We start from the raw sequence: 24,820 nt of genomic DNA, 5'->3' as shown, positions 1-24,820 counted from the left end.
CTTTCTCTTTGACGTTCTCTTCAATCTTGACTACGAATATTTTCCATTATATTATTTTATCTATATAATTAAATGTAGTATTTAAAAAAATCCAAACTTTGTCTTTTTAATAAGATTATTAGTGATAAGTTAATAAAGTTTAAAAATGAAAAATATCAAAAAATTAAAAAAGAAATCTTAATTTTCAAGATCCATAGTGATGATAATGGTTGATTCACATACTATGTGAGAAAAAGAAAAATAAGAATAAACAGGTGTTTGATAGAATTTGAAAACCATCGTTCTTTTCTTTTTCTTTATTTAGATATTTTTCCTTCTTTGTTTATGTTTGGAGTATTTTATGATTGTCGGTAAAACAAAATATTGTCATCGTGAAGAGATCAGAGTGAGAGAAAAATATATATATATAATACAGGGTCTTTGATGTAAAATATGGAAGTCATCATTCTTTTCTTCTTTTTCAATTAGATCTTTCTCATTTCCTCCATTGTAAAAGCAAACATAACCCCCTCTTCTTTTGTATCCCCTACTTTATAGATTATAGATAACTGAATAATGACATATGTTTTTAACATGGAATTTAAGAAGTCAAATTATTGTAATTCACCAAATGTGCATATTACCTGCATTTATTTGACGTAAGCAAATATGTTTTGTTGGTAGAATTAACACTATCATGTTCCAAAAATTAAACATCATTATTTTTCAGCCATATTTTTGCAAATTGTATTGAGTTAAGAGAGACGATATCAATACAGAAAAATTATTAATATGTAAATATGACCTTGAAAGTTTAATAAGATTGTTGATTACGAAACCAAGAAGCTGCCCTAAAAAAGAAGGTCTTTACCCATATGTAGTTATTCATGTTTATACGATGCCACCATAAAACTCATGAAAACCTTTCTCACTTCAACTCATTTCAATTTCAATGTAGTATCAAATTATTATGTGTTTATTGCTCCATCAATGAGTATTGGTGGTTTATGCATTTGTAATTATAACCACTAGCGGTTATTTTTTATGGAGATTCTTAGTAAAAAAGATTAGAGACCATCTTGAACTTTGAAGACGCTCCAAAGGTCATACCCATTTTGATTGAATGAGTCAAAGTCGACAATTTGTTCTACCAAGAGTTTTAGATAATCTTGATTCAAATCCATGGTTTTGAGCTTGATAGTCATACTTTTCCAGATTCGATTAACATGTGTGCATGACGAGCATTTGAAGAAGACACTATTGAAGAAGATATCTTTTAGGGTTTCTAGGGTTATCCTTTTTTGAAAAAAAGCTTTTTTTAAAGGAGGTTAAAGAAAGAAAACATGCATGAAGTGAAATAGCGAAGTGTGTGAATCTGATGTAAATTGAGTGTTTTTTGAGTGAAAAAGAAGTTTTAAGCATAACACACCATAAACGTAGAAGGGAATAAGAATAAAAGTAAATACAAAATTAAACCAAGAGAGGATGAGGTTTTACCCAACATTTTCATTCCACGTGTCAAGAGACGTTTCATATTTATGACATATAGCAGGACATGTGTTAGAGGTAGTTACCAAGAAGCGTCCATTTGTGTGCACATCAGAGGTAGTTAGTCTTATTCATAATATCATAGGTTGCGATGTTTCCGAGGCTATTTATTCATCAAAAGGTGATAAGAAGCTTATGATCAAGGTAGCTTATGAACATCATCAAATTCTGATATAGAGAAAGATTTTTTACCAACTCTAAATGCAGTATCCTCTTTTGAGATTGTCCAAGTGGAACAATATAGTTCAAACAATGCTCTTCTGAACACTACCAGAAGTCTCTTTAGACTTCACAAAACAACTGGATAAACTTCTGAAACATAGCAATGAGTCTGAAACACTAGTTCATCATAGAAGACTTTAAGTATTCCCACTACCAGTAATCTTGTCTTACTGGTTTCTTCCAAATTCCAAATCTTCTTCCTCCTTCAAAGTTAGGATTTAGGATGTAGGTCTTATTCTTGTTGAAGGTTGTAAGCAACCACTTTTCTAGAGCAGTTGTTGATTTGTTATTTCCTTTGAGCATATCTGTAGCAAAAACAATCTCATTCTTTAGTAACCATACTTTTATGGGTCCTATGAGGTTAGTTTTATATGGCTTCTTCTTGCTTTGTTCCTTAGCCTTATAGTAAGGTTTGGACTCATTCGAGACTTTTTTCCCATTAACATTCTGTTTAGGATAAGTTTTAACCTTGACTTCTGAACATCTACGAACTTTATATATAATAACTTTGAGTTCTGAGTTCTTCAAGATCTTTGACTTGAGAGTTTTAGTTTCTAATTTGCTTATAACTTTTGACCCTTGAGTCTGAGATCTTGAATCCTTCAGAATTTGTGAGTTATCTATCACAGGTTCTGATTGGTTCAGAATTCTACCATTTTTAGCAGCAAGCATAAAGTAAGCATTCAACCGCTTTTAAGCAGCGCTTGAAGAAGAAGGATCTGATGGTTTCATCAAGATAGGTTTTTGATTATAACTAATACCTTCCCCTTTGCTCTTACTCACTTCAGAGACTCTGGAAGCAATTTTGATTCTTTCATAACCAGATATAATGAAATCTTGAAGGGCTAATTCATTTTTATCCAGAGGTTTGTCAGACATAACTTTCATTGAAGCATTTGTCCTTTTTCAAGATTTACATTTTTTTCTTTAGAAAAATTATCTTATCCTTTTAAAGATCATATTTCCTCTTTAATGTTTTCATATGTTTGGATTTCTGCTGACATCTTTCCATAAGATCATGACACGAAGTAATTAAATCAAATTTAGAGAGATTAGAAAAAACATGTTATGTGTCTTCTGACTCTGAGTCAGAACCATATTCAGATTATGAGTATGAGAAAGTTGATGCCATCAAAGAAAGATTGGCTTCTTCCTCTTCTCATTCATTTTCAAGTTCTTCACTTTTTCCATGAGACTTTTCTTGAACTTGCTTCTGAAGATGTTCTTCTGGAAGTTTTCCTTTCTGCTTTTGTCTTTTTGAAGATCAGAATATTCAATAATGAAATGATCTGGCTTTTTGCAGTTGTAACAACCATCCTGATCTTTACTCCCAGAACTTGACCCTTTGAAGCCATATCTTTTACGAGAGAATATGTTCTTCTTCATGGTCAAGTGTTAAAATACTTTTATGATAAAGGCTAATATCATCATCAAATTTTTCATCAGAAGCTTCATCATGGGTGGCTTCTTTAAATTTTTTAGTTTTAGAAGATTTCTCAGACCCCTAACAGATTTTAAAGCCACTGTTTTAACCTGTTTTTCAGGCTCATCTCCATTTCATGACTTTAGAGATTGCTAATAAGACCTTCAAAACTTAAAGAGTTTAAATCTCTAGCCTCTTGATTAACAGTCAGTGTATTTGAGAGGAAGACTCCTAAGAATATTCTTGACATGACCGACAGTGGTATAGCTCTTGTTCAAGACCTAAATTCCAGACACAAGAGCTTGAAATCTTGAGAACATAGATTTAATGTTCTTATAATTTTTCATTCTGAACGTCTCATATTTTTGAACCGTTAGATTATCTTTAGCTTCTTGAACTTGTTGATTACCTTCATAGTTAGCACATAGAGATTCCAAGATAGCCTTAGCAGTCTTTATATACTCGGAATGAGGTAATGTATCAACAAGAATGCCTCTCACTCTATGATGTTTTCTGTAAATATTTTTCTAACCAGGAGTCAGAGACTTCTGTCATAAACCATTCCAACACCATTAACATGAAAGTCAATGCCATCTTCCAAGATACCCTGTAACTCATCATCCAGAAAAATGATGTGAGTGTACATCTTGCACTTCCACCATTCAAATTCAATAGATACACCGCTGAATGTTGGTGGTCTAGCAGTATAGTTATTTTGACCATATGAACTTTGATTATGATTGTTATTACCACTAGGAAAACCTCCAATATGGCTAGTTACATCAGAACTATCAACCATGACGGAAGGAGTATTTTTCTCAAGATCTTTTATGTAGCACGGTTAAATGTTTAGTTCAGACCGTGCTCTGATGCCAACTGAAGGTGAGAAAAATACACAAGAAGGGGGAGGGGGGTTGAATTGTGTATGCCAAAAATTTGATTCTCTTCTGATACAACAAGTTCAGATTCTAAACAAAGTTCAGAGTCTGATATCAGAAATATATATAGTAGCGGAAATAAAGATGCTTATAAGTAAAGACTAGCAACACACAAAGATTATCCTTATTCCACTCCTCAACTGAGAGTAGTCCAGTTCCATTGCCTCAACAAGAGCTTTTCACTATAATCAAACAAGTTACAAATTCCTCAAGCGCATTTGCAAGAGACTTCAATGCTCAATCAACCTAGAAAGAGACTTCTGCTCAAGAATACAAAGTAATTCATTTTTCAAAGCAACTTGTTTTAAATTTAAATTAGTTAAATCTAACTTTCTCAATATATTTATTAAAGAATGACCAAGTGAATTAACAAAGTCTTCTCTTGGAGTTGTACTACATTTGATGTGTATACAAAATACTTTAAATTTATTTCCAAAACACGTTTGTACACCTTGCATCTTAAAAGCCACAATTGACATAAGAGAAAGAGCAATGTTTGCATGTGACACTTAGCTTCTCCAGACTAACTTGCTGAGTTTATTTATTAAACAATGACCAATTGAATTAACAAAGATTTCTCTTAAAAAATATTAAACACAAATAATTATTAAATAAAAAACAAATTCATCTTTACAATAAAGAGATTTAAGCACATTCACATAAATTATTAGGCAAGACTTTTCTGATTACTAAGTAACTCCGAAGAGATATAGGTAATAAAATCACATGCCATGCACGATGATTGTGGAAAGTGGGTTTAATATATATGCAAATCCATTGGATGAAGAAGTTAAGGATAGTATTTTATCAATATTGTAAGCCTATATATATCCTTCTTTGTTTTCCTTTATTTGCACACAAAATAACCTTCCTTCCATTGAAAAACAAATCATTCATCCCCCTACAGACTTTACTACACCTAATAAAGATGACAAAACATGGTTACATAAGGGCTGCATTTCGTTCATCTAGGCACAATGAAGCTTACATTTTCATAAATGATAAGTACGTGCTTTTGGACTATGCTCCCGGAACCACCAACGACAAAATTTTGCACGGTCCAGTTCTTGTTAGTGAAGGTTTCAAATCACTTGCTCCTACAATATTTGGAAGCTATCCAATTGATTGTGCTTTTGACACCGATAACAACGAGGCATTCTTGTTTCATGAAAATTTCTGTGCTCACATAAACTATGCTCCATTCTCTGGTGTCGATAAACTAATCTCCGGCCCTAAGAAAATCGTTGACATGTTTCCTTTTTTCAAAGGAACCGTGTTTGAAAGTGGAATCGATGCTGCGTACAAGTCGACTAGGGGAAAAGAAGCTTACTTATTCAAAGGAGATCAATATGCTCGTATAGACTACGGAACCAACAATCTCGTTTAAAGTATCAAAAGTATTAAAGGGTTTACTTCTCTCTATGGCACGATCTTTGAAAGTGGATCATTCGATGCGGCTTTTGCTTCGCATAAACCGAATGAAGTTTACATTTTCAAAGGAGAGCACTATATACGTATCGGTGTTACCCCGGGCGTAGCGAAAGACAATGTAATCAGTCGTGCGTCGCGAATCGTTGACTATTGGAAAGGTCTTGGTAGCATATTACCTCTAAAGAATTAACCAATTATCACCAGCATCACTGCTATGATCATCAAGCTAAGATGAATAGCAAAACAATCAACATTTAAAGTTTTTATGTTTGTTTTCTGCTATCCAAAATTTATGCAATATGTGTGTTTCTTGCTTTCTTTCCTTCATGTAATAAAGGTGTGGAATCTCCTTGTTTGCCACACAGTTAATGTTTTTTTATGCATCTCATTAAATGTTGACTATTGTTAAGCAATCTCAAATTGGACAATATTGTCTGAATATATTTTTGGGTTTTAAGGTAAAACAGACATGTTAAGAAAATTATTAGCTGTAACAATTTTCAAGGCAAAATTATATTTACTTTAAAATTATTCACAAGTGTGTCATTTAAGTTGTGTGTTTAATAAGAAATCTACACTACAAGAAAAAATGGTTTAACTTGCTTAAAATAGTTGATTTGAATCTTCTTTACAACACTTAGCTTAAAGTAATTGCTTAAAATGGTCTAAGAAATAATAGAATCCTACGTGGACAAATTGGCAGATAAGAGAAAGATTATATAATTGGAATTCTAATGATATGTTTGGTTTGTGAAATTGATTAGAATTCTAAATTTATGAATTTACCATTTTTGTTTATATACAGTAACTATTACTTGTTTAAGTTGTCTATGGAAATAAATAAGCTTTTGATGTCACTTGATTTAACTTGTTTGTAAGTGTGATGTGTGCAATTGATTTAACTTGTTTGTAAGTGTGATGTGTGCAATTGATTGCGGTGCAATGGAGTTAGTTGTGTTTTTGAAGTTCTGTTGAATTAATTTGAGAATATGTTAACGTAGTAATTGAATATGTATTGCTACCTTTAGAATAATTACTTTTTCTTGCTACAGAACCTGTTAATGTAGTAGTGGATAAACATGACTCAGGTTTCCACAATTTGAACCACATATCTCTATTCTTTGTCCTCACCAATCAGAGATCAATACCATTAGTCAGATCTCCACCAAATCCACCAACAATGAAAAGTTCCAGAACCACTCGCTCCTCCATACAACACGAAGCAGCTGCGATCGCCCGAGTTATAAGAGATCCACCTCTTCCTCCTCCTTCGAAAATGGTAGTCATCAAGTCATGGTGAGCTCTCCGTCTGCACCGTCACATCTAGATCATGCTCAAACTAGAACTTCTCAAGGAGTCTTCAAACCTCTCCCGCTCTTAGGATCTGCTCCACAATTCCAGTAAAGCGAACCATGACTCACCAACAGTGAACCATGACTACCCCCCTATTAAAGTGAACCATGACTACCACCCCCCCCCACCCCCCCCCCCCCCCCCCCCCCCCCCCCACCCCACCCCCACTTAGAATAGAGGCATTATTTGGTTTTCAACAGTTACAAGCCAATTTTGGAATGCAAAACGCTAACTAACTATTGATATTTGTTTACAACACGGTTCAACAATAGAATATTTGTTTACAACACGGTTCAACAATAGAATTTCCAAGCAGTAGAGGAAAGGTTACCCAACCTCGAAGAAATTTTGCATAATGCAAATCTGAAGGGAAACACAGTACTCTTCCCAAAATCATCTCGCCGGGACGCAACTCTGAGATCTCCAAACCATCAAAGAAGGAAAATACACCATACTCCCATGAGAGGGTTGTATTTCATTATTAGAAGTCAAATTTCCGCTGCAACTCCAACAATTGGTATCAGAGCCAACTATAAAATTGTAGAGTGGTAAAACTTTATTATTTTTTATTGGTTTTCGAAGATAATGGCTTCTACCAGTCGAACCGTCAAGGTTGGAAAATATGAAATAGAGAAGTTTAATGGAAAAAATGATTTTTCCTATTGGAGGATGCAAATTAAAAATTTGCTTATTTCTTGAAGATTGGGAAGAGTTAGATCTTGAAGCACAGGCAGCCATAATCTTATTCCTTGAGAGGGATGTTGCATTCTTGGTTAACAAATAAGCAACGACTACTGGCGTGTGGTCAAAGTTAGAGAAAAATTTCATGACAAAAACTCTAACAAATCGGATCTACTTGAAATCCAAATTGTATACATGCAAGATGGAGGAAGGTACCTCAATCCAGGATTATGTCAACAAGTTTGATAGGATTATATCAGACTTGAAGGATGTATGAGTGAAGGTTGAAGATGAAGACCAAGCACTTATGTTGCTTCTTTCATTGACCAAGAAGTATGAAAATATAGTTCAAACATTGATGCTTGTGGGTGATACTTTAACCATGGATGAGACTAGAACATCGTTATTAGCGGATGATATTCGAAAGGTTACTAGTAGTGGGATGTCTGGAAATGGTGGAGAAAATAACGAACATGCACAAGGATTGTTTGCTACTAGAGGGAGGACCAATGAAAGAGGACAAGGTAGGGGCGGCGAGTCTAGATCAAAATCTAGAGCTCATGCGGAAAGAACTTGCTTTAAATGTGGTGAGCTTGGGAACTTTAAAGAAAATTGTCCAAATAAGAGGGTATTATTTAAGAAGTATACCAATAATGAAAACAACTCCAGAGGTAACCAAGATTTGCAGGAGGCGAGTTATGTCTCAAATGACGAGGATGATTGCTTCTCGATTTCAGAGCAATACTATGATATCTCCGGGAGATGGATGCTTGATTCTGGAGCGTCACACCATATGTGCCCAAATATGAAGTGGTTTACTACCTACCAAAGCACAAATGGTGGTACAATCTTAATGGGGAATAACCATGCCTGTAAGATTATGGGGTATGGTACAATACGAATCAAGATGCATGATGGAACGGTAAGGACTTTGAGGAACGTGAGACATGTCCCTAATTTGCAGAAAAAACTTATTTCTCTTGGTGTATTAGAGGAAAATGGTTACAAAATAATCTTGGAAAATGGAGTCTTAAAGGTTATTCGGGGTTCGTTGGTTATGATGAAGGGGATTCATCACAGGAATCTTTATCCTCTTATGGGGGAAACTGTCACAGGTGATTTGGTAGTTGGAATTAATAGAAGTAAAGACCAAACTGAATGTACGAGGATGTGGCACATGCGCCTTGGGCATATGTCTGAAAAAGGTTTATCACTACTTGGTGAGAAAGGTTTGCTAAAGAACATGGAAAGGTCATGCATGGAGTTTTGTGAACATTGTGTGTATGGCAAAGCACATAGGTGACGGTTTTCTACAAGCAAGCATAAAAGAAGGGGAGTATTAGACTACGTGCATACTGACGTTTGGGTTCCGGCTCTGGTTACTTATAAGGGGGGTTCCAGGTACTTTGTTACATATGTTGATGATCATTCGAGTTATGCTTGGATTTATTTTCTTATGCATAAGAGTGAAGTATTTGATATTTTCAAGTGTTGGAAAGCAATGGTTGAGAATAAAAAGGGTAGAAAGCTGAAAACTCTACGATCGGATAATGGTACAGAGTATACAGATGGAGCTTTCAAGAGGTTCTGTGATTAGGAAGGCATTGTTAGACACTGGGCGATCAGAGGCGCACCACAACAGAATGGACTCGCGGAAAGACTGAACCATACACTTATTGATAAATCAAGGTTTATGCGCTCTAATTCTGGGTTAGGTCGAGAATGGTGGGCAGAGTCGGTTGCTACAACTTGTTATGTAGTAAACAGATGCCCACATTCTAGTTTAGGTGGAGACACGCCCTATAGGGTGTGGTCAGGTGAACATGCTGATTATGAAAGACTGGAAATTTTCGGATGCACAACCTATTATCACGTTAAGGATAACAAACTTGATAATAGAGCCAAAAAAGCTATCTTTCTAGGATATGCAAAAGGGGTCAAAGGTTATATCGTCTTTGGAGTGTAGAATATTCTAAGTTTGTAATCAACAGGGATGTTACATTTGACGAAAAATCTTTGGTAGCTCTGTCAAGAGCTATTAAACCTAATGACGGTGATGTGACGATATCAAATAAGCAAGTTATTAAGATAGAATCTGAAGACCAATCAGATTCTTATCGTGGTCAGATGGAGAATCCTATCGCCCGTGAAGACGAGGAAGAGGATGAACGTGATCATGAGGAGGTTCATCAGGAAAATACATATGTGTTACAACAACAACAGCAAGAATCTTTGGATGCCACTAGACCAAAGAGAAATTATAAACTAGTTCAGAAGTTTGGGTCAGACAAACCTCTAAGGCATTATGAGCAGGTTAACTTGGTGGAATATGCACTCTCAGTTGAAGATGATGAGTCGGTCGCCTTCAAGCAAGCTATCAAAGACAAAGATAGAGAGAGTTGGTTGGTCTCTATGGAGGAAGAGATGAAATCTCTTCACAAGAACAAGACATGGGAAGTGGTCCCATTTCCTGTAGGAAAGTCTGCTATCGGTTGTAAGTGGGTGTATAAAAGAAAAGAAAATCATACTAAGTCGTGCGGTACAAGATATAAGGCTAGACTAGTGGCCAAGGGGTTTGCACAAAAGGAAGGAGTTGATTACAATGAGATATTTTCTACGGTGGTGAAACATACTTCTATCCGGTTGCTATTAAGTTTAGTAGCTCATGGTGATCTTGAGTTGGAACAACTAGACATGAAGGCAACCTTCTTGCATGGAGACTTAGATGAGGATATATATATATATATATATATATATATATATATGAATCAACCTGAGGGATACAAGGTTGAGGGTAAAGAGAGTCAGATATGTCGCTTGAGAAAATCACTTTATGGATTGAAACAATCTCCTAGACATTGGTACAAGAGATTTGATTCTTTTATGATAAAACAAGGTTTCTCTAGAAGTAGTTATGACAGTTGTGTCTATATTCAGAAGCTTCGTGAAGGTGATTATATGTATATCTATTATTGTATGTCGATGACATGCTGATTGCTTCAAAAAGCATGGTGGAGATAGATAAGTTGAAGTTTAAACTTGGTAAAGAGTTTGAGACGAAGAATTTGGACGCTGCAAAGAAAATACTGGTTATGGAGATTAGAAGAGAGCGGACAAACCGAAGACTATTCTTGAGTCAAAAAGGCTACTTAGAGCATGTTGTTGAAAGGTTTGGAATGAAAGGTGCTAAGTCGGTGGTTATTACATTAGCTCCACATTTTAGGCTTTATAGTAATCAATCTCCCACTTCAACAGAAGATAAGGCATACATGGAAAATGTACCTTATGCTAGTGCAATTGGCAGTTTGATGTACGTTATGGTGTGTACACGTATGTATATTTCACAAGCGGTAAGTGTTGTCAGTAGGTTCATGGCGAATCCGGGAAAGGCGCACTGGGAAGCAGTGAAATGGATTTTGAGGTACTTAAAAGGTACCATTAACATTAGTTTGCGTTTTGGTGGAGATGCATGTTAAATAAGTGGGTTTGTTGATTCAGATTATGCTGGTGACCTAGATAGATGATGATCTACTACTGGTTATGTGTTTCAAATACATGGTGCTCTAGTTAGTTGGCAGTCGATGTTATAGTCTACAGTGGCACTCTCAACTATGGAAGCAGAGTACATGGTCGTAGAAGAAGGAGTAAAGGAAGCATTGTGGTTGAGGAGTCTTCTAGGTGATTTGGGTGTTAAGCAAGAATGTGTGAGACTGATGTGTGATAGTCAAAGTGCAATTCATTTGGCTATGAATCAGGTTCATCATGCTCGGACCAAGCATATTGATGTAAGGTATCATTTTGTACGGGATGTCGTAGAGGAAGGTCATCTTTCTCTTACGAAGGTACATACTGATGATAACCCAGCTGACATGTTAATCAAGGTTGTGTTAGGTAGCAAGTTCCAACACTGCTTGAACTTGCTAAACATTATTCCATATTCGTCCAAAATTTGAATGTTTCAAATGATGAATGAGGTGGAGAATTGTGGGAATAAGGGAATATTTAGCAAATCTAAATATGAAACATTGAGTGTGGTAAATGCAACATACTCCATTCAACATAATGAGTAATAATAGGAAGGCAAAGGCTGATATTTGTATGAAATATAGATCACTCACGTTATAGTACATAAGTTACTATATAAATGTAAGCTTATGTTTGTCTGATAGAACAATAACTAGTACGTAACAAAGGTATTAGTTTTCCTTTATAATCAATTCAATTTTTCTTCTTTAGACATTTATATCTCTTGATATAATTCATTGTTTATACACTATTTTCTTGTTCAACTTTAGTGAGGGTTGTATTTCATTATTAGAAGTCAAATTTCTGCTGCAACTCCAACAATGGTGATCACTTGAACTACTATCACGCGGATGATGAGGCAAAGTGAAAACTCTTTGCATTAATTTTGATCGGATCAACTATGATTTGGTTCAAATCTCTTCCTGACGTGAGCATCGACTTGTGGACCGACCTTTGTGAAAATTTCACCCCGCTCGAAAGAGAAAACCAATGATAATAGTTGTCCTCAACGAAATTACACAGCTCAAAAAGAAAAACTTGCGATAATATATTGATCGCTTTACATAGCCGTAGAAATGGGAAGCTTCAACGAGATTCTCAATGATAGAATTTTGAAAATGGTTGAAATTAGGATAACTCATTCGGAGAAACTAGGGTGCAAGATGACAAAATCTGATTACGTATGTGATTGCATTTCGTATATCTATGCACAATGAAGCTCACATTTTCATAAATGTTAAGTATGTGCTCAAATTGGACAATATTGTCTGAATATATTTTTGGGTTTTAAGGTAAAACAGACATATTAAGAAAATTATTAGCTGTAACAATTTTCAAGGCAAAATTATATTTACTTTAAAATTATTCACAAGTGTGTCATTTAAGTTGTGTGTTTAATAAGAAATCTACACTACAAGAAAAAATGGTTTAACTTGCTTAAAATAGTTGATTTGAATCTTCTTTACAACACTTAGCTTAAAGTAATTGCTTAAAATGGTCTACGAAATAATAGAATCCTACGTGGACAAATTGGCAGATAAGAGAAAGATTATATAATTGGAATTCTAATTATATGTTTGGTTTGTGAAATTGATTAGAATTCTAAATTTATGAATTTACCATTTTTGTTTATATACAGTAACTATTACTTGTTTAAGTTGTCTATGGAAATAAATAAGCTTTTGATGTCACTTGATTTAACTTGTTTGTAAGTGTGATGTGTGCAATTGATTGCGGTGCAATGGAGTTAGTTGTGTTTTTGAAGTTCTGTTGAATTAATTTGAGAATATGTTAACGTAGTAATTGAATATGTATTGCTACCTTTAGAATAATTACTTTTTCTTGCTACAGAACCTGTTAATGTAGTAGTGGATAAACATGACTCAGGTTTCCACAATTTGAACCACATATCTCTATTCTTTGTCCTCACCAATCAGAGATCAATACCATTAGTCAGATCTCCACCAAATCCACCAACAATGAAAAGTCCCAGAACCACTCGCTCCTCCATACAACACGAAGCAGCTGCGATCGCTCGAGCTATAAGAGATCCACCTCTTCCTCCTCCTTCGAAAATGGTAGTCATCAAGTCATGGTGAGCTCTCCGTCTGCACCGTCACATCTAGATCATGCTCAAACTAGAACTTCTCAAGGAGTCTTCAAACCTCTCCCGCTCTTAGGATCTGCTCCACAATTCCAGTAAAGTGAACCATGACTCAGCCCCCCCCCCCCCCCCCCCCCCCCACCGACGGTACTTAGAATAGAGGCATTACCTGGTTTTCAACAGCTACAAGCCAATTTTGGCATGCAAAGCGCTAAGGAACTATTGATATTTGTTTACAACACGGTTCAACAATAGAATTCGCAAGCAGTAGAGTAAAGGTTACCCTGCCTCGAAGAAATTTTGCATAATGTAAATCTGAAGGGAAACACGGTACTCTTCCCCAAATTATCTCGCCGGGACACAGCTCCGAGATCTCAAACCATCAGAGAAGACAAATACACCATACTATAAGAACCTACTTTTAACCCTAAGATCCCTCATGGCATCATGTTGTTGCACAAGTGCATTGCCTCAAGGATCATATCATGTTTGACTCCTTAACCCTAGGGTTGGGATTTGTTTGAGTGTTTTGAGACCACCAAACATGCTTGTATTGAAGCCAAAAATATGTCACTAACTCTTTTTGTTTTGAAGCTCAAGTGATCATGTGCCACCATGCTCCTAAGAGGCTCCTAAGCTCAGTGAAATGGCTAGATGAAGATGAGAAAAGTATGAAAATGGTCCACAAAGCTCCTAATCATCATATATGTCTCCCAAGTATCTCAATTTGTCAATTTGATCAAGATAACCCAAAGGGCTTGAGGATTGTTTCCCAAGGAAACCCTAATTCAACTGTGCTTTGACTGTGCCTTGCTCATGAAGCAACCTCAACCTATGATCAAATTTAATCAAGGGAAGTTCTTTCATTCATCATTTTATTCATATGTGAGATTATTTGAGGATCCTCAATCATTTATTCATCAAGATTGGAAGTTTGACCTTGAAAAGTTGACCAGTCAAGTCATCTGACTAAACTGAACACCTTTGAGACATAACGTTTGATGTTTTTGTCAAATGAAGATGACCCCAAGAGAAATAATGTTCTTAAGAACCATACGAACAACTTTCATGTTCATGAAAAATCCATTTGAAACTTGGAAGGTCATCATTCATTTCAAAACATTATAGGTCATTTTGACTGAAACCCTAATATTGGGTCAACTTACCAAGGACATAACTCCCTTTATTTTTATGATTTTGAGGTGAGACTAAATGCATTGGAAATCTTAAGATGTCTAATTCAAATGTTATGTTGGATACAATTTCATAATACTAAAATAAATACATGTGATAATACAAAACATTATAGCTCATCTTGGACCTAATTCATTGAATTTGAAAAAGTACCCAACTTTCAGAGGCCCATAACTTTGTCATTAAAAATCCAAATGATGCAAACTTTGAGTCTAAGTTGATCATCTTGAAAGGATCTACAACTTTGATGTTGGAGGTTTTTCCATTTGAAGCTTGCATCATGCAAACAGAGGGGTTTGAATAGGCTTGCTTTTGGTGAAATTTTTCAAAGGTGACTTAAACATGTTTTGTACTTGAATTTTCACAACCAGTTTTCATCAATTTCCAAATGCCAAGTGATTTTTTTCCCAACATAACTTTTGTTCCTTATTTCAAGAGCTTTCCAACCATTACTCATATTACTCATTTGGACTTAACACTTGTGAGTTTCGAAGACCTCTTCATTTATGTACATTTTGGTATTTCATGATGAAATTTGAGTATGCAAGCCAGTTCCCTCAAAAATGCACGTCCAATTACTCTTCATGTGAGCTCAGCAAGCTTTTGCACCCATCATTGGGCCTTCTACACGCCTGTACAGGCCCATGCATATCCAATTTCAAATGACATGCACACGAGGGAAGCATGATGCACAACCAATTTCAAATATAAATAACCACTTCCTCTCATTCATTCATCAACTTTTGGAGATCTGAAACGCTGCAGCATTGAAACCATAGCCATACCAAAGGAATTTTTCAGATTTTTTTCTCACTTTCGAGCTTGAAATTTAACATTATTAATTGATCTTCAAAGCTTAATTCCTTAACCTTTCATCTCTACTACATCCCTAGAACAAAGAGGAGCCAAGATCTTGAAGGTTCCGTGCCTTGAAGAGATTCAATTCAGAGGTATACCTTCACACTTTTTGGATCTAGAACTTGGAATTCAATGTAGTATCCGTGTGTTTGTGTGGTTTTCTGAAGTCCTCACACTTGAGGCAAGCCAATGGTGGTTTCATTTTTCCATTTCGTGCACTTACAGTTGGTACACCATGATCTTCCACTTCACATTTCTCTCAATATAGGAAGAGTGAGGAAGATCCATGGATACAGTGGTGATCTCCATCACACGAGCTTCATTTCCATGTCCTTACTTTTCATTTTTGTTAAACTTTTTTTCTCTACAACTGGTGGCCGGATTTTGTTGGTTCGCCGGAGAAGACGGTGGTTTCCACCACCACCACAACATGTCTTACTTCCTGGCCCTTGGATCACTTTCCCACGTTTTAATCCTGATCATCCATTGTGTTTACTTATTTTAATTCAAAATGTTGCGCGCTTGACTTGGTTGCACCGTGTTCTCCATGATCTGAGCCATCCCACCTTGCCACGTCAATTAATGAATCCATCCTGTGTGTCGCAACCTGAAAAATACAGTGTGCGAAAAAACAACCGGCGAAAGAAAATGACAGAAGAGTCTCCACCGTGCGTTATTTATCCCAAGGGAGGGAAAGGAAACGCTCGAAGTAAACCTGAAAAAGGAAAGGACAAGACGGGGTCTCGCAACCAAATCTTGGGTTCGGGAGTCGGTTATGCGAAGGGAAGGTATTAGCACCCCTACGCATCCGTAGTACTCTACGGGATCCACTTTTGTAGTTTTTGTCTAAAGGGTGTGAGTTTATCTAATGTGTTTATTTACTAAAAAGGTTAAGAGAAATGACTCGCGCGGATGTCGCATCCACTGCATACGTATCTCATCTGAATATGAGAATCAGAGTCTTCGTAGCTCGGCTGACCTATGGGTTGGGGGGTGTGTGCTCGCTAAGACATCGCGTCTTATGCCTACGTATCTCATCTGGAATGAGAATCAGAGCGGGCCGTAGTTCGGCTAACTACGGGGTTATGGATTGGGTTTTGGACGAACGACGTCACTACGCAATCTACCGGATGCTCGACCTTTGGAGACTTACTCGCCTGTAGTAGAAGGAGTAAATGTGTTGCTTTGGGTTTTAGGGTTTGGGATGCTCGAGGGCAAACAGGCAGTCCTTGACGAAGGAACCGCGCTACATGTGGGGATATGAATACAAAACACAAAACATGTATCTCAAAGTAAAATGCCACCAAGGGGCCCAAACATTGCCTCCTATCGAGGTCTTCCAGCTAAGAAAGCGATAAAGTACGAGAAAAGGAAAAAATTACCACACGGATAAAGATCCGAAGCTATAACAGTTAAAGGAGCAAGAAACCCTGAAATCTCTCCAGCTGGACCGTCAAAGGAAATCAGTCAACACGAATAATCAGAATAAAACTCCAGGGGGGTATCCCACAAATAAAGTGGGAAACCACGCGAGTGTCTCTGCAAAAGCCATGTGAGCCCTCACAAAACTCGACAAAGGGTTAGAGCAACAGGATGAAATCAAGAGAAAACAATGCCATGGCAACGCAAGACAGGTTAGAATAAACAAAATAGGGTAACCCAGAGTTGCCCCTAAATCAAAATGTAACCACATGAATAATTCCATCAAAATTCACAAAAGGCTCACAAAAAAGGTATCAAATTCACCCATAATACCTCATACATTTAGAGCATTCAAATAAAAGGCATAAAGATGATGGATATAGGGCAAACCTGATTGGAGAGCTTGATTGAAATTGAGTTGCACCCGTGAGGTTTACAAGTTGAGTTCCCTTCAGGGTTTGGAGGCTGCTCTGAGTTCTCTATCAGGTCTTCTCTCACTATCTTTTTCCTCAGGGTTTTGTTCCTCCTAAAAAATCCCCCTTTGTTCTGTCTTCTTTCTCTCACTATCTTTTTCCAGTGAATCTCCCAGTGTAACTCCAAGTGTGTTTTCCTCTACTGAAACTTCAGTATTTATAGACTGATTTTCGTGGGTAGTGGGCTCAAATGAGGGAGACCCAAGTCCAAAATAATTTGTTATATTTTATTTATTTATTTTATTTATTTAATTAATTAATTAATTTATTTATTTATTTTATTTTATTTTATTTTTTTATTTTCGTTTTTTTTTTCTTTTCTTTTTTTTCGTTTTCTTTTTTTTTTTTTTAAGGTAAAATGAAGGGTAAATTTTGGGGTATTACAGCTGCCCCTATTCAATCAACTGGAGACCCGGAAAGAAGATGGCAACTGCTTTCGTGCTTTCGAGGTATCAAGGGATTGAATACAATAAAAGCCTAAAAATTTGCACTGAAGTGAAGTGAAGTAACAATGTATGTCAGAATCGGCAAAGAGGTGGTCTTGAAAGAAGAATCCGTCTGGTACGGTGAAAGTCAGTCTGAATGCCGCTCATCAGTCTGAATACTGGAAAGGATTTCGATCTGAACATCGAAAAATGGGCCTGAATGCCACAAGTCGCATCGACCTGAACGTCGGAAACTTCTTCGATCTGAACATCGGAAAATTGGCCTGAATGCCACTTCGATCTGAATATCGGAAAATTGGCCTGAATGCCACTTCGATCTGAATATCGGAAAATTGGCCTGAATGCCACTTCGGTCTGGATACCGGAAAACTGGCCTGAAATGCCACTTCGGTCTGGATACCGGAAAACTGGCCTGAATGCCACAAGTTGCATCGACCTGAACGTCGGAAACTTCTTCGATCTGAACATCGGAAAATTGGCCTGAATGCCACTTCGGTCTGGATACCGGAAAACTGGCCTGAATGCCACTTCGGTCTGGATACCGGAAAACTGGCTTGAATGCCACTTCGGTCTGGATACCGGAAAATTGGCCTGAATGCCACTTCGGTCTAGATACCGGAAAACTGGCCTGAATGCCACTTCGGTCTGGATACCGGAAAACTGGCTTGAATGCCACTTCGGTCTGGATACCGGAAAACTGGCCTGAATGCCACAAGTTGCATCGACCTGAACGTCGGAAACTTCTTCGATCTGAACATCGGAAAACTTCATGCCTGTCAGCATTGGCAGAAATAGGGAAAGATAATAGAGGCGGCGCATGGGCCAATGACACTTGCTAGGGATAACAAAGGTAAGTCATGAACAATCTTCAGTCTGAGTACTGGAAACAACTTCTAGCTTATCACTTGGGATACCGAGAATGTTTTATGCTTACATGCGTATGTTTGAATTTTTCAATGGCGTAATGCTCCATGAAAATGGAAATGCTACGCGATTTGGAAGGATGCAATGCAATATGATTCTACATGCAGGGATGCGAAATGCTGGGTAGAATGCCAAGCTGAGGCAAGGGGATCTACTGGGGAAATGATCACCATCTTCTGGACCCTAGCAAGGCTGTTGGAGATGCACAACGCAAAGAACTCTGTGGGGAGATGACTAGCCATGCGGTGTTCTGGCCATACCGAGACTCTGATCGGGGAAAGAATGGCATTGGAAGCCTGCTGCTGAGGAAAGCTACAATGGTTCTGGCAACCACGATTTGCGAGAGATGACTCAGCAGGGGGAGCAAACACTGATACGGTACCGAGGTTCTGCTTCAAGGAAAGAAACCATTGATCTGGCATTGGGAATATCGATCTGGCATCGAACTCTAAGGAGCAGCCACTTCTGCTGGGAAGATACAGCCTGGCACTGTCAACTCCGCTGGGGAGTGTATGTCCTGAAACAACCGCTTGGGGAAGTGCGATGGTGAGAAACTGCTGGGGATTGAAGAATCCAACGCTCTGATCAGCTCTGCAGGGATAAGACACCGAATTTGTCTGTTGGTGACTTCACTGAGGAAGATATTCACGATCATCTGCAGGGAATTTTAAGGAAATGCCCCGAGGGTATCTGTTCTGAATAGACGATCCAAAGCACTTAAAATTTACAGCAATTTTAAATGTTTATTAAGCATGTACCTGTAAAGCCCTTATGTGTCATGATGCAATGTTTATCAAAAATTCGGACGTCATTTTTGCAAACAAAACAGTAAAATGAAAATGAAAACAGAGATATACTGAATAACATGATTTTATTGATTGAATGGCCTCTGAATAGGCATTTACATTAGGAAGCAATCCCTGGAAAGAGGTAATCGCACAAAAGATAAAAACAGAAATTAATCTAATGGCAATATGAAATGGATTTCTATTGGGTTCCAATTCTGCTATGACTTGCCCGTCTTCAAGATCCTCCAGATGATCAGCATTCTGAAAGAGTGATTGGATTGTTTCCTATCCTTCAAAAATTTCCAGTCATTGGCACGAGATGAGATTCAGAACTACTCAGAACGCAGTCATTCGCTTAATCCCTAACTTTTGCCTGGATCGCCTTTTTCGGGTTTTCAATCCACCGGGATACCCATTTTTGCCTAAGTTGCCTTTTCAGGTTTTCAACTTACCGGGTGTACAATCCTTTTTTATTTTTGTCCCTAATTTTTGCTCGAACCCTTTCATTTTCTTGGTTCGCCGGGACGCCCATTTTTGCCTGGACTACTCTTTTTTACTGTCCAGCGGGTCTATTTTATGCGAAGTATTTTTTTAACTGCGTCTGAGTTCACAGAGGAAGTGAAGTTTTCATCATCCATAGTTGCAAGCATTAAAGCCCCACCATCAAAAACCTTGGTGACAATATACGGTCCATCATAGTTAGGAGTCCACTTTCCCCTGTGATCTGTCTGAGGAGGAAGGATCCTTTTCAAAACTAGATCTCCAACTTGGAAACAACGAGGACGCACTTTCTGATCAAAGGCTCTCTTCATCCGACTCTGATACAACTGCCCATGACAAATGGTTGTCATTCGCTTCTCTTCGATAAGACTCAACTCATTGAACCTTGTCCGAATCCATTCAGCTTCGTCTAGCTTGACATCCAACAAGACTCTTAGGGAAGGAATCTCCACTTCAACAGGTAGGACTGCTTCCATACCATACACAAGGGAGTAAGGGGTTGTCCCGGTCGATGTACGTACTGAAGTGCAGTACCCATGCAAGGCGAAAGGTAGCATCTCATGCCAATCTCTGTACGTGACGACCATCTTCTGCACAATCTTCTTTATGTTCTTATTTGCCGCCTCAACAGCGTCGTTCATCTTAGGGCGGTAAGGGGAAGAATTGTGATGCTGAATGTTGAAGTTCTGACACAACTCCTTCATCATTTTGTTGTTGAGATTAGAACCATTATCAGTAATGATTCTTTCGGGAATCCCATAGCGACAAATGATTTCTTTCTTGATGAAACGGGCAACCACATGTTTGGTGACATTCGCGAACGACGCTGCCTCGACCCACTTGGTGAAATAGTCGATGGCAACAAGGATGAAGCGATGCCCATTGGAAGCAGTCGGCTCAATCTTTCCAATCATGTCAATGCCCCACATGGCAAACGGCCACGGCGAAGACATCACATTCAGAGGATTCGGCGGTACATGCACCTTATCAACATAAATCTGGCATTTATGACACTTCCGAGCATACTTGAAACAATCTGATTCCATGGTCATCCAATAATAACCCGCTCTCAACAATTTCTTAGCCATTGCATGTCCACCGGCATGAGTACCGAAGGAACCTTCATGAACTTCCTGCATTAACATGTCCGCCTCGTGTCTGTCCACGCATCTGAGCAAAACCATGTCGAAGTTCCTCTTATACAGCACATCGTCTTTGTTCAAGAAGAAACTGCCTGCCAATCTTCTCAAAGTCTTTCTGTCATTGTTGGATGCCCCTGCAGGGTACTCTTGATTCTTCAGAAAGCACTTGATATCGTGATACCAGGGCTTGTCATCGACTACCAGTTCAGCAGCAAACACATACGCGACCCTGTCAAGGCGCATCACATCGATCCTGGGAGCATGGTTCCAACGAATTACCTTGATCATGGAGGATAGAGTAGCAAGTGCGTCTGCCATCTGGTTCTCATCACGAGGTATATGATACAATTTTACCATTGTGAAGAAAGTCAAAGTCTTCTCGTGTAATCTCTGTAGGGGACCAGAGTGGGCTGGAGAGTATTCCAATCACCATTCACTTGATTGATCACCAGAGCTAAATCTCTGAAGATGTCCAGAGTCTTGATTCTCAGATCAATGGCTTGCTCAATACCCAAGATACAGGCCTCGTACTCAGCTTCATTATTTGTGCATTCAAAAGTCAAACGAGCGGTGAAAGGCATGTGGGCACCCTTCGGAGTAGTAATGACAGCGCCAATTCCACTACCTCTAGCATTGAAAGCCCCATCAAACAACAAAGTCCACTTTTCATTTGGATCAGGTCCCTCCTCAACAACTGGCTCTTCACAGTCTTTCATCTTGAGGAACATGATGTCTTCATTAGGGAATTCAAACTTCATCGGCTCATAATCATCAATCAGTTGCTCGGCAAGGTAGTCTGACAGAATACTCCCTTTGATGGCCTTCTGTGACGTATACTGGATATCATACTCTGTTAAAATCATCTGCCAACGGGCAACACGTCCGGTGAGAGCCGGCTTCTCAAAGATGTACTTCACTGGATCCATCTTAGAAATCAACAAGGTAGTATGGTTAAACATATACTGTCTCAGTCGGCGAGCAGCCCAGGCCAAAGCACAGCAAGTTTTCTCAAGCTGCGAATATTTGATTTCACAGTCGGTAAACTTTTTGCTAAGGTAGTATATGGCATGCTCTTTTCGACCAGACTCGTCATGCTGTCCCAATACACACCCCATCGAGTTCTCAGTCACTGATAGGTACATTATCAGAGGTCTCCCAGGAACTGGAGGTATAAGGATTGGAGGTTTCTGTAGATACTCTTTTATCTTCTCGAAAGCCCTTTGACAATCTTCATTCCACCTGATAGCCTGATCTTTCCTCAGCAATTTGAAAATTGGCTCACACGTGGCTGTTAGGTGAGAGATGAACCTTGCAATGTAGTTTAACCTCCCTAAGAAACTACGGACTTGCTTCTCTGTTCTTGGCTCTGGCATTTCCTGTATCGCTTTTACTTTGTCGGGATCCACCTCAATCCCTTTTCCGCTAACGATAAAACCCAGCAATTTTCCCGATCTCACCCCGAAAGTGCACTTGTTCGGGTTAAGTCTCAGTTTGAATTTCCTCAAACGCTCAAACAGTTTCTGCAAATTCAACAAATGTTCTTCTTCTGTCTGAGATTTGGCAATCATATCATCAACATAAACCTCGATTTCATGATGAATCATATCATGGAACAAAGTTACCATAGCTCGTTGATATGTTGCTCCAGCATTTTTCAGACCAAACGGCATCACCTTGTAGCAGAAGGTGCCCCATGGGGTTATGAAAGTTGTCTTTTCCATGTCTTCTGGTGCCATCTTGATTTGGTTATAGCCAGAAAAGCCATCCATGAAGGAGAATACCGAGAACTGAGCTGTATTATCCACCAAAACATCGATGTGAGGTAATGGGAAATCATCTTTAGGGCTAGCTCTGTTCAGATCCCGGTAGTCGACACACATCCGTACCTTTCCATCCTTCTTAGGTACTGGGACGATGTTTGCAACCCATGGCGGATAATTGGTGACTGCTAGAAACCCTGCATCCAACTGCTTTTGCACTTCTTCCTTTATCTTGACAGCCATCTCTGGTCTTGTTCTTCTGAGCTTCTGCTTGACCGGAGGACAACCTTCTTTGAGAGGCAAGCGGTGCACCACGATGTCTGTGTCCAGCCCAGGCATATCCTGATAAGACCAGGCGAAGATGTCAACGTATTCTTGCAGCAATTCAATCAGCCCTTTCTTCACATCATCTCCCAAAGCAGCCCCTATCTTGATTTCTCTCTTGGCGTCCTCGGTGCCGAGATTAATCACTTCAACAGACTCTTGATGCGGTTGAATGGCCCTTTCTTCCTGTTTTAATAACCTGGTAAGTTCTTCAGGGAGTTCACAGTCTTCATCACCCTCTTCTTCAGCTTGAAAGATTGGATTTTCAAAGTCGAAGCGAGCCATAGCAGAACCGTTATCAATAGGATCCGGTGATGTGCATCTGCATGAGTGATGGTATGTGCTTATGAGTGTGAACAAGAAGTGAAAACTAAACAAAACATTGCCATTTTTTTATTTTGAAAAACTGCAAAAAATAGAAAGACAGGGAACGAAATATTTGAATGCAAAAATACGTCCTTTATTTATGATAAAAAATGCAAGTGTCACATAGATGGGCCCTACAATGAGTCATTACGCCCTGGGCGGAACGTAAGACTTGGATATGCATGAATAAACAAAGAAAATTACTCTTCAAGAAGAGTGACTTGGATAATCTCCTCAGAAGACCAATTGTTGATGACTTCACCCGGGATCCTCGGACGCACCCAGTTGTCAATGTCACAATCACTATCCCCATCTTCTTCGTTGACTGCAGCGACTAATTTGACTTCTCCTTCAACCATGTTAACGTTGGCTCCACCATGCTGGGGCATGGGATTGTTGACGACATTCGGAGCTAGTGCAAGGTCGATGGCCTTTGAATCTATGAGGTCCTGAACTACGTGCTTAAAAGCTTTGCAGTTCTCAATGTCATGGCCAGGTGCCCCAGAGTGGAAGCTACACCTAGCGTTGGCGTCGTAACCCACCGGAAGTCTACCAATAGGAGGAGCCAGAGTGCGCAGCTGCACAAGTTGTAGTTGTTGAAGACTAGAAAGCAACTGGGCGTACGACATTGGAAGGGTGTCGAAACGCCGGTCCATCATCCTTTGCCTCTGTTGATAAGCGGGTCTGTTACCCGGTTGCTGCTGCTGTTGATACTGAGCTGGTTGACGTTGTGATTGTTGTTGTTGTAGTGGCGCTGCAGCTGGAATGGTCACAGCCGCAACATACGGTTGCTGATGATAATTCTGAAAGTTATTCCTCCGGTTATCCCTGTTCTAATAAGAAGATATGGCATTTGCATCCCCTTCTCTCCTCTTCTGTCTCTGAATGAACGGCTTCTTCACCCCTGATGAGGATCCACCTCCACTCTGGATCTTGTATGTCTTTAGGTAATTCTCCACCCTTTCTCCAGTAGAGACCACATCAGCAAAGTTGGAAGCATTGCAACCTACCAGACGCTCCAAGTAAGGTTCAGGCAGCGTATTCATGAACATGTTGGCCATTTCCTTTTCCAACATAGGAGGCTGGACACAGGAAGCTGTATCCCTCCAGCGTTGAGCGTATTCCCTGAAGCACTCATTGCTTTTAAGAGACAGATTCTGAAGTTGAGTTCTGTCCGGAGCCATGTCTGCATTATACTGATACTGTTTCACGAAAGCCTCTGCCAAATCCCTCCAGCAACGGATGTGGGCTCTGTCCAGCCTCATATACCATTCCAAGGATGCCCCAGCTAGGCTATCCTGGAAGAAGTACATAAGTAGCTTCTCGTCATCAGAGTACGCAACCATTTTACGGAAATAGGCTTGCACGTGAGTTTTGGAGCAAGAGCTGCCATTGTATTTGTCAAATATCGGGACCTT

At 38.8% G+C, this 24,820-nt stretch overlaps 1 protein-coding gene across 1 annotated transcript; it reads left to right on the top strand.

The window, feature by feature from the left end:
* Window positions 1-4,850: 4,850 nt before the first annotated feature.
* On the top strand, window positions 4,851-5,982 carry LOC127130529 (albumin-2-like). Its single transcript, XM_051059522.1, has one exon. The coding sequence runs from the start codon at window positions 4,877-4,879 to the stop codon at window positions 5,495-5,497; it is 621 nt and encodes a 206-aa protein (XP_050915479.1). The 5' UTR covers window positions 4,851-4,876; the 3' UTR covers window positions 5,498-5,982.
* Window positions 5,983-24,820: the final 18,838 nt, after the last annotated feature.

This window comes from Lathyrus oleraceus, chromosome 1 (assembly GCF_024323335.1).
Source record: "Lathyrus oleraceus cultivar Zhongwan6 chromosome 1, CAAS_Psat_ZW6_1.0, whole genome shotgun sequence".
Taxonomy (NCBI): Eukaryota; Viridiplantae; Streptophyta; class Magnoliopsida; order Fabales; family Fabaceae; genus Lathyrus; species Lathyrus oleraceus.
The sequence above is the reverse complement of the archived record's forward strand: the minus strand, read 5'-3'. Positions and strand labels throughout refer to the sequence as shown.

Coding starts and splice junctions, on each gene's coding strand:
- LOC127130529 (XM_051059522.1), top strand. CDS start 4,877: ATGCAAATCCATTGGATGAAGAAGTTAAGGATAGTATTTTATCAATAT.